General features: G+C 43.1%; 1 protein-coding gene across 1 annotated transcript in view; it reads right to left on the bottom strand.

Moving 5' to 3' along the window:
• The window catches only part of TACR1 (tachykinin receptor 1), a 192,273-nt gene extending 183,169 nt beyond the window's left edge, over positions 1-9,104 (bottom strand). The window contains exon 1 of the mRNA XM_006151196.2: positions 8,223-9,104. Coding sequence (XP_006151258.1) covers positions 8,223-8,611 — 389 coding nt within the window. The 5' untranslated portion in view covers positions 8,612-9,104. The remainder of the gene's footprint in view (positions 1-8,222) is intronic.
• Positions 9,105-10,361: the final 1,257 nt, after the last annotated feature.

Raw genomic sequence — 10,361 nt, 5'->3', positions numbered from 1 at the left:
TGTGGTATTATCTGTTGAAGATATTTCGTAGTTTTATCAACAGTACTAGGGAGAAATGTTCACCTGTTTAATTATCCATTTTGTAAGACAAATAATAATGTGATTGAATGTATGGAAGAAAATGAAATAAAAAAAAAGAGGAGACAGAATAGTAGTCATGCCTCCTTCTCCCAGCTGAGCGGAATGGGTTTTCCACATGACAATGAGGCCTGATTATCAGAAAAGGTGAGCAGGGACCACTGGCTATGTCATTATTTTGCTGCAAGGCCCATCCCATTAATTATATTAATTTAATAGGGATTAGACTCTAGTTTTACTTTTGGAGATTAAAATACATTGAGCAAGCAGTAAATTGTGGTACTAGACAATCTACTTAAGTATAGTTTGATACCAATCTAATCCAAAAGCCTAGAGTCATCTACCTTATGAAGATCTTCCTATGATATTAACTAGTATTTAAAAAAGTATTTTAGCCTGACCCAATGGCCTAGTGATTAAGGGAGCCAGATTCCACGTGGCTGACAGCACAGTTGGAGGGAGGCCTGATTATCAGAAAAGGTGAGCAGGGACCACTGGCTATGTCATTATTTTGCTGCAAGGCCCATCCCATTAATTATATTAATTTAATAGGGATTAGACTCTAGTTTTACTTTTGGAGATTAAAATACATTGAGCAAGCAGTAAATTGTGGTACTAGACAATCTACTTAAGTATAGTTTGATACCAATCTAATCCAAAAGCCTAGAGTCATCTACCTTATGAAGATCTTTCTAGTATTAAAAAAGTATTTTGGCCTGACCCAATGGCCTAGTGATTAAGGGAGCCATATTCCACGTGGCTGACAGCGCAGTTGGAGTCCTAGCCCCAGTGGCTTGAAAACCATACCAGGCACGTGTACTTGCATGCTCAAGATCCCAACAGAGTGGAGAAATGGAGGAGAATGAATTGTGGCATATGGGATGTTATATCCTTCTCCTTCTTCTTCTTCTGTCTCTCTGTCTCTCCCTAGTGAGTGCAGGCACCCTCTGTCAAAAAATTTTAAAATAAAAAGAAGCCATTTGGTGGCATCATGGTTGAAGCAGTTGGATCTCACATGACCAACTAGATGGTTCAAGTTCCAGACACAGTAACTTGAAAGACACAGCAGGCACATGTGCGTGTGTGCCCAAAATACCAAGAGGAGAATGAAAGAGAAGGAATTGTGATGTGCCATCCTCCCTGGAGGGTGCTTTCTCACTTTCCCTTCCTCTATCTCTCCAGTGAGTGTACACTCCCTCTAGAAAATGATTAAGAAAAAAAAGAAGAAGAAAAGAAAGAAAAAAGAAAACAAAAGAAAAGGCTTTTCAGTCTAGCCTCTGGGTTAAAAAACAAACTGGGAGCCAGTAGGTGGTATAGTGGTAAAGGTGCTAGACTGTCACATGGTCAACCATGGTTCGAATCCCAGACCCAATAAGTGTTTTGAGGAGCACACTGGGCACATGTATGTGCTTGCCAAAAATCCTGAAAGGAGGGCAGAGAAGTGACTTCAGAGCATGACTGTCCTCCCTGGGGATTGATTTCTCACTTACCCTATCTCTGTGTGTATCTCTCTCTCTGGTGCATGCATGCATCCTGTGGCAAAATAATAATAATAATAATAATAATAATAATAATAATAATAAAATAAAACTGGTTTGGACTAAAAAAAAAGAAAAAAAAGAAAAATATACAAGACATAAGAAATGGAAAATTATTTGTTGATAACATGTATGTTGATGTGCTTGATTGAGCCAATGTGCAGTGTATTCTTGATGGAAAGTTCATTTTGTGTGCTGTGGTGATGTATAGTGAATTAATGTAAAAAAAATTTAAAGAAAAGGAAAAAAATCATTATACAGACACACACATACATATATCATATATATATACATATATATGTATATGATACATATAATTTATTCCTTCCATGAGAGAGAGAGAGAGAGAAAAAGAGAAAGAGAAAGAGAAAGAGAGGGGCACACCCTCCCCGCAATAGGCTCTTCATACTGTGATCCATAGCAGCTCAGATGAAGGACATGCATACACCCAGGACACCCAGGGAGAGCTCAGAATATAAAACCAGGACCTTTCCCAGTGGCTTCAGCATCATGGAACATTACATCACTGAGGAGCATTACATCACTGGGATGCCACCACAGCTGGCCCTCTTAAAAAAATCCCTAATCATCAAGACCCGACTCAATTGCACCTTTTCCTTCTCTTTAGGTTTCTGCCATAGGCTGCATGTGCTCACCTAAGAGAGACAGAGACAGAGGAAAAGTGAGAAATCACCCCTTGGGGAATGGCCATGTCACAATCAATGTGCAGTGTATTCTTGATGGAAAGTTCATTTTGTGTGCTGTGGTGATGTATAGTGAATTAATGTAAAAAAAATTTAAAGAAAAGGAAAAAAATCATTATACAGACACACACATACATATATCATATATATATACATATATATGTATATGATACATATAATTTATTCCTTCCATGAGAGAGAGAGAGAGAGAAAAAGAGAAAGAGAAAGAGAAAGAGAGGGGCACACCCTCCCCGCAATAGGCTCTTCATACTGTGATCCATAGCAGCTCAGATGAAGGACATGCATACACCCAGGACACCCAGGGAGAGCTCAGAATATAAAACCAGGACCTTTCCCAGTGGCTTCAGCATCATGGAACATTACATCACTGAGGAGCATTACATCACTGGGATGCCACCACAGCTGGCCCTCTTAAAAAAATCCCTAATCATCAAGACCCGACTCAATTGCACCTTTTCCTTCTCTTTAGGTTTCTGCCATAGGCTGCATGTGCTCACCTAAGAGAGACAGAGACAGAGGAAAAGTGAGAAATCACCCCTTGGGGAATGGCCATGTCACAATCCCTTTACTTCCATTCTCCTCTTGGGAGTTTGTACATGCAAGCACACTTGCCAGGTGTGACTTTCAAGCGGTAGAGTTCAGAACTCAAACCACACTTGGCCATGAGGAAATCCAGCATCTTAACCATCACACTACTTGCTGACTTCCTCAACTGCCACCTTTTGAGCTCTTCCTTGGTCTTTTGTCACTGGTGGACTTGGCCTCTCTCCTCCTCTATAGACTTTGCCTGCACAACCCATGTGAAGTACATCACTTAACACCTTATATTGTACCAACTTCAAATCAGTCTTCTTTGCCCTAAGCCCCTTGAGGGAAGACATGAGGCCCTGACTTAGGAAATACCACCTTACCTTGATGCATTAGAACTCGATTAATTGGACATCTTTGTCTAAGTTTAACAGTGAATATTTCTCTCTCATGATCCTCATTCTACCATTTGCTAATTCAACAATAGTAACAAAAGTTTGTGTTCCTACTCTGTGCTTTTACATTAATAATTACTCTTTTATTTTCCCCCAATTTAACCTATATTTCTGCTAGTTTAAAACAACAACTACAACAACAACAACAGCCTTGATCATTATGGATATTGGGGGCTCCCAGGAGTAGAAGAAAATATGGCAAGTGTAATGGTGTTAAGCCTCTCTAGGGAAGGTCCCGCAAGCATAAGTGATTTATTCACGATGTAGCAAACTCAGGTTTGATGCACATCAACAGTGACAACGAGGGTCCTTATTTGAAGACAGACCAGCTGTGGTGGAGGAACTTCGAGTGGCAGGCCGTTCTCAGCACCACAGTGGTGTTTGGTTTTGGTTAGTGCAAAGTCCCAGCTTGGGTGAGGTGGGAAAGGACTGTTCTGAGGCAGACAATGGGATTCAGTCCAGCCAACAAGGTAAGGTTCAAGGACAGATTGCAGATCCAGCAGTGACTCTGGGAGTGGGCTATTTAAATTGGTGGCTGGGTATGACTGGGACAGAGTGAGGTGGACGCCAGGGGTCAGCAGACAGGGCTTTTGCTATTCACGTATGTTTTGCCCTAGGTTCCTCTTCCACTCTCTCAGAGAGCTTATTCTCTTTTGCCTCCCACCGTTACCCCTATGGGAGCAACTGTGTTTTTGATCTGGCTGTATCTCATACTGCCCAGAGACTGTCTCCACTTGAAGGTTTCCTTTCACTGCAACACAATTCATCCAGAACAAGTGTGAGTCGAGAGCAACTTTCATCTTTTATCTCATGGAAAGTAAGCCTGCCCTACCAGGTAGAGAAGCAGTGGCACTCAGCCTGTGCCCTTCCCAGCCTCCTGTGGCTGTGTGTAGCTCCCAGTCAGGTTACTGGCTGCTCCTTCATCTCCCCCTGCGGGGCTTAGGAATTGACACCCTGCTCCCTGCCTAGATCCTGCTCAATAATACAGGCCACATCATCTTCACCAACTCCTGCAAACTGGGGATGTCACCTCTCAATGTCCCCTCTTCAAATTTCATGAAACATCAAATGTAACTTTTGGGTTTTTTAATAGGAAAGGATCTTAAAATTTTAAGTGGAAGTTTCAAAAGTAAAAATCTCTGTTGTAGATTAGCTAACAGTAGATATGATCTTATTTACCTATGTTTGCCTCTGAAATTTTTTTTATTCAAGGAAACTATTACTTTCAAAAATAAGTATTCTTTCTAAAGGGACTTTCTCTCTTTCTCCACTCCCTTCCCTTCTCTCTCTCTCCTCCAGTTTCCCTCCCTTTTCAACCTTTCTCCTTTCATCTGTCTTTTTCTCTTTATTATTTCCCATTAGTGGAAAAATTAGGAGAAATATTTGAATTAATACTTCAATCTGAAGCCGAGGTTTTTCTCTCTGCATTACATTTTGATTCTAGAGGGAAATTTGGCAATGTTTACTGAGATAATTTGACCCAACAATTCCACTGCAAGGAATTTATTCTAAGGAAAAAAACAGAGATGTTCTCAAAGATTTATGTCTGGATAATCATTTTAAAGTTACTTATATTTAAAATTTTAAAATAATTTATATCTAAAAACAGAATAGTTACATAAGTAATTATAACCATGTAATATAACTTGTTAAACATCCCATTTAAAAAATATTCTAGGACACGAAAAATATCCCTACTATAATGTCGAGAAACAACAACAAAAAACTCAAAAAATCAGATATTGAGACCATTTGTATTATGATCTTAAATTTACTCTTAAATGTATGACTGCTGCAGGTGGCATGCGTAACACAGATAGCAAAAAGAATTATAAGCTAGAATTTCCAGGGTTCTAACTGTTTAGCTTTCCGTGGTGAGACTGTAAGCAATTTTTACCTTTTCTTTACAATTTTCTATGCTTTCCAAATGTTCTAGGAACATGTGCTATTTTATTTACTCATTCACTTATATAAGCATGTAGGTGACTGTTAGGTGCTAAGCACTCTACTTTGTACTGAAGAGATAGAAATGAACAAGTCAGAATAGATGAGTTCCCTGTTCTGGATAGATGTATAATTCTCTAAATTAGGAAAAATTGTTTTCTAAAATTTCATTTCATTTGACCCAGTAATTCCAGTTCTTGAAATCTATCCTAAGGAAATAATGAAAAAAGCAAAACAGAATTACCATATAGAAATGTTCATTAGAGCGTTTATCATAAAAGCATAAAAAATCCAGAAATAACTTCTATGGCTAACAGTAGGGGGATAGCTAAATAAAGACTAGCACAGTCATGTACTGAAATAATATGAAGACATTATGTTTCTGAATAAATTTTAATAACCTGAGAAAGTGTTATTAATATTTTCTATTAATATCAATAGGAAAAAATTATACAGAATCTGACCTCCATTATGAAGTGCAATATTCGTTAAAGAAATTCAAATATTAACAGGTGTTATTTTTGGATCGTGAGGTAACAGTTGATTTGTATTTTTGTGTCTATGGTTTTCATATTTCCTGTTTTCTGATATGAGCAAGGTTTAATTTTTGAACAGAAAAATCATGGCGTTACTTTCAAGATCTGTTTCAATGTTGACAAACATACAAAAAGATCATTTAAATTTTCTCTGAGTAAATATTTCTATGGTGGAGAAAAGGGAGAGAATGCTTCTGGAGTGAGTTTGAAACTCCTCTTCTTTTCTAAATGCTCTTGGGAGACAATGGATGACCACACATGCAGAAGTGCATTGCTCCGAGGGTCTGAGGGAATGGGCTGATGCTGTGCTCATGAGGCTAAGTAAGGAAAAAGGAAAGGTTCACTTGTAGGAGTACTTGGAAACAGAGACCCAAAGCCTATCCCTAACCCTACCTTGAACTTTAACCTCGAGCATGCTATTAACTCCCTAGGCCATATTGGTACAGGAGACACATAGAGACATTTCTCATTGCTGTCATTTCCTGTAGTTCTGGCACTTGAGACCCTCTGATCTTATTGAGCAGGTGTCATGGAGGGTTGGGGGTCTTGCTATGGTTTACCTAGAGAAAAACAATGGTCGAGCCAAATCTGGCTCCTTGTCCAGTCCATTCTGAGGACTTAGACCTTGATTCGTGCTCCCAACCTTCTAAGTTCCATGGGAAAGAGCTGGGCTGTGGAATGTGTTAAGCCAAAGGCAGAGAGCTGTCTGCTGCTGCTCATCAGCTACTGAATGCTCCAGCTCACACTGATTGACAGGTCTCCCAAGGGCTCATACAAGGCCCCAATGCAGTAAAAATTACCATCTCTCTCTCTGTAATTTAAGGATCATCAAAAGAGTGTGTTTCACTGCACTCAGATTCCACTGCATCAATATTCGCCTCTGTTGTGCTGTAGTATCTTGTTTTAAGTTTAAGCAAGCTGCTCTGAGGTTAAATGAGCAAGTCAATGCAGAAGGATTTATAGGTATACCTCACTTTTGACAAATTGAATTCCTGAATATCAAAGGAACATAAATGATAACATTACAAAATAATTAATTTCACTAGTACTTGGAGTAATTGGTTTACCTTCTACATTCAAAATATGCATTGATTCGCCACAGCCTGATTTACACACAACATAGACATGTAAGACTTACATAAAGGGAAACGTTCACAAAACTAACAGATTGGTATTTGGACACCACTGCAAAGGATGGGCATCTAAATGTTCTTTAATAGCATCCCTTGACTATAGAAGCTGAAAAGGATCTCAAAACAATTGCAAGTCTTAAACAATCTTTATGTTAAAAAGAGGTTCATAATGTAGGGGACTTATTTTGAAGTTTTCTCTTAACTCCTTCTCTGGGTTTCTTAGATTCACTTATCTCAGCAAGGACCACACACACAAAAAAATCCATTTTAAAACCACAGTGGCAGATCTTTTAGACATATCTCTACATTGCAGGTAAACATTTAACACCTGTGTACACATAGAATACACATTAGACACCGAGGGCACCCCCCAGAATGTCAATACCAAAGAACTGTGCTCTAATAATCAATTTTCCATCATGCCACCTGAAGTGCCATTCATTCCAGAATGTCAAGCCCAGTGTTTGAAAAGGCCGACCTTTTCAGTTTCAATCAGCTTCTGAAACCCTAACTGGTTGGTTACGGGAAAAGAAGAGCTCTCAATTGCCTTTTTCCAGCATATTTTCCTGTGAACACACACAAGCCTTCTGGGTAAGCTCCCTGGATCACTATCTTTGGAATTCCTTAAGAATTGTAGCTGTCTCTCATCCCGAAGGAGAACTCCTAATAGCATAGAGGGAGCTGACTTAGAATTCAGAGTATTCTATCATTCTGGGGAAATGCTGTTCACACCCAAATAATAGCGGAGAGTTAAAGTGGGAGCAGACAGTCCTTTAATCTTCAGGAAAAAGTTGAAAAATGAGGAATTTGGCCTGGGTGTACTTACAACACAGAAGCAACAAGAGGCTGTCTAACAGAATAGCAGACCTGGAGGATTTACAAAGCCCGGCTGGGGACTAGTCCTTTGCCCCAAATCTGGTAACTCTTTTAGGCTTTCAGGTACAGGCGAGAAGTAATGTATATAAAAGGAGCAAAACAAAAGGTGGGAAGAATGTCAGGAAGATGAATGGAGAAGGAATGAAGAAAGGCTAAAGATAGAAAAAGGAGGAGTGCATTGAAAGGAAGAGAAACTGCGATGGGTGAAAACGAGGAGAAAAGAAAGATGAAATAGAAAGAAAGCATAAAACCTCCCATAAATAATGGACTCAGGTGACAGTCAGTAAAAACTGCAGGGCACGAGTGACCAACCTGTCCATTGGATCATGCATAATCCAGCCCCAAACCTCCATAGCTATGCCATGGTCACCAATGGACACTGTCTCCCTTTTCCAAAGGGCAAGCTCACCTATCAAAGGCCACAGCTGTCATGGAGTAGATACTGGCAAAGACAGCAGCAATAGGGAAGAAGTTGTGGAACTTGCAGTAGAAGAGGCCATAGTACCACTCGTTGTGGACAGCGTAGGTGAAGTTCACCACGGTATTGAACGCTGCCATGGAGGCCTCCGCGAAGGCCAGGTTCACCAGGAAATAGTTGGTCACCGTCCTCATTCTCTTGTGGGCCAAGATGATCCACATCACCACCACATTGCCCACCACGGAGGTCACCACGATGATGGTGTAGGCAGCTGCCCAAAGGACAATTTGCCAGGCTGGCTGCACGAACTGGTTGGGTTCTGAGGTGTTAGTGGAGATGTTTGGGAAGAGGTCGGAGTCAACTGGGAGGACGTTATCCATTTCGCAGTTGGGTAGTAGAGCCCTCCTCTCCGTACACACACCCCTTTGCAGCAGGGTCCAGTGGCTGGGTGCCTGGGCCTCAATGTCCTGTCTAAGCCAGAAGGAAGGGTAGAAGTCTCTTTCTGGGCAGAACTCTCTCTTTGTAAGCAGGAGACTTGGCACTCAGAAGATAAACGAACGTTCCTTAATGCGCCGTCTGCTTGCCCCTCATGTCTCTGATTTCCTCTACTTTCAAGTGTCAGGAAGCATCTGAGTTGAGAAATCTGGAGACAGCGTCTCTCCTGCGTTTAATTGGAAGAGGGAAAGAAATTCCACGGGTCACGGTTCTGGCAGGCAAAAGATTCCCGCCTTTCAGCACCTGCTGCTGCTTGCAATTCCTATCCCCCACTTCTGTGCCAGGAAAGGCAAAGCCCTGTTCTGAGTGAGGACTTAGGGGAGAAAGGAGGCTGGTCACAGCGCAAACTGAAAGTTCTGAGCCTATGGCCAGGATTCCGGAGCCCAGTGTCCAGCTGGAGATGTTTCCTTTGCTTTTGCTGCCGCCGCTGCCGCCTGCAATTTCGCAGGTGCCTCTGGCCTCGGTCTTGCTCTGCTCCGGAGTTAGCAGAACCTCGCAAGCTGCGCACGAGGCTTTTATAACCCGTTGCACAGACGTCACCGGGAAGGGGCAGTACCTGGGCTGCGTACTCTCCAGTCCCCGTGCGCAGCGCGGCAGCTGCGCCAGCTGTTGGCAACTGTCTCACTCCACAGCCACAGCCACCACGCCTTTTGCAGCTTGCTACCTGCTGGGGATGTCTGCGAGCCAGGCGCCCCATGCACTCCGCGAGGGGGCAGTCGGTAGCCTGGTAGTAACTGAGCCAGATGGGGTCCGCAGCTGGACGCACAGTTGCATGAGGTACTGGGGCAAGGGAAGAAGTGGGGAGACAGCTGGGGTGGAAGACTCAACATCCAGGGAGGGCAGCCCAGAGCGCTGCGACAGCTCTGCAGAGGCGCCTGCCTGTGACAATGGAAGTCCGGCAAGTGTAGGGGCAACGCGCCAGCGCTGCGCTGCGCACCGCGCTCCAGCCAGACAGAGTGCACTGCAGGCTCTCGCGTCTGCTGCTGAGAATCGAGAGGTGACCACACTCACTTCAGGTGTCTAGAAAACAACTTTTCCGAGTTTGTATTTAGGAGACATCCCTCACCTCCCCAACATCTAAGCTCCTTTCCCTGACGGGCCGATTTCCCTGGGCAGCAGTAATAGGCTTTAAGCTTTGGGGACACCTTCTCCAGACACCATGCTGACTTGCACTCTCACTCCAGAAGAAGAGTCTTCTGAACCTTCCGTTGAGCCCTTCGGGTGAACTCTTGGCTCAGGCACTGGGGATTGTCCTGCAAAGCTTGATGAGCGGGGAGCCACCCATAAACCAGCGTGTCACCCAGACACCGGGCTCTGGACTCTCCGCCAGCGCCCACTGCGAGCTTGTGTTCGCAGCTCCGGACCTAGCATGCTCAGCTTCCGCGCCTCCCTGGCCTGCAGGCCAGAGCCAGACTCGGTGAAGTGGGCGCTTGCATGCGGGGAGGGAGTAGGTCTGCTAGCCTTCTCTCCTCACCCCGGTTCAGCCCTGGGCGGACTTCTAAGCCTAGTCTCCCAATGCAAGATCATTTCAAAAGGCCGAGCTAGGGACCAGGCATGAGGAGGATGTAGGTGGGGAAAGACTCGCGCGTCTGCGTGAACCATTCTGGAGAAGCTTATATAGGCTGGACAGCCCCC

The sequence above is a fragment of the Tupaia chinensis genome, unplaced genomic scaffold (assembly GCF_000334495.1).
Source record: "Tupaia chinensis unplaced genomic scaffold, TupChi_1.0 Scaffold000316_1, whole genome shotgun sequence".
In the NCBI taxonomy this organism is placed as follows: domain Eukaryota; kingdom Metazoa; phylum Chordata; class Mammalia; order Scandentia; family Tupaiidae; genus Tupaia; species Tupaia belangeri.
The sequence above is the reverse complement of the archived record's forward strand: the minus strand, read 5'-3'. Positions and strand labels throughout refer to the sequence as shown.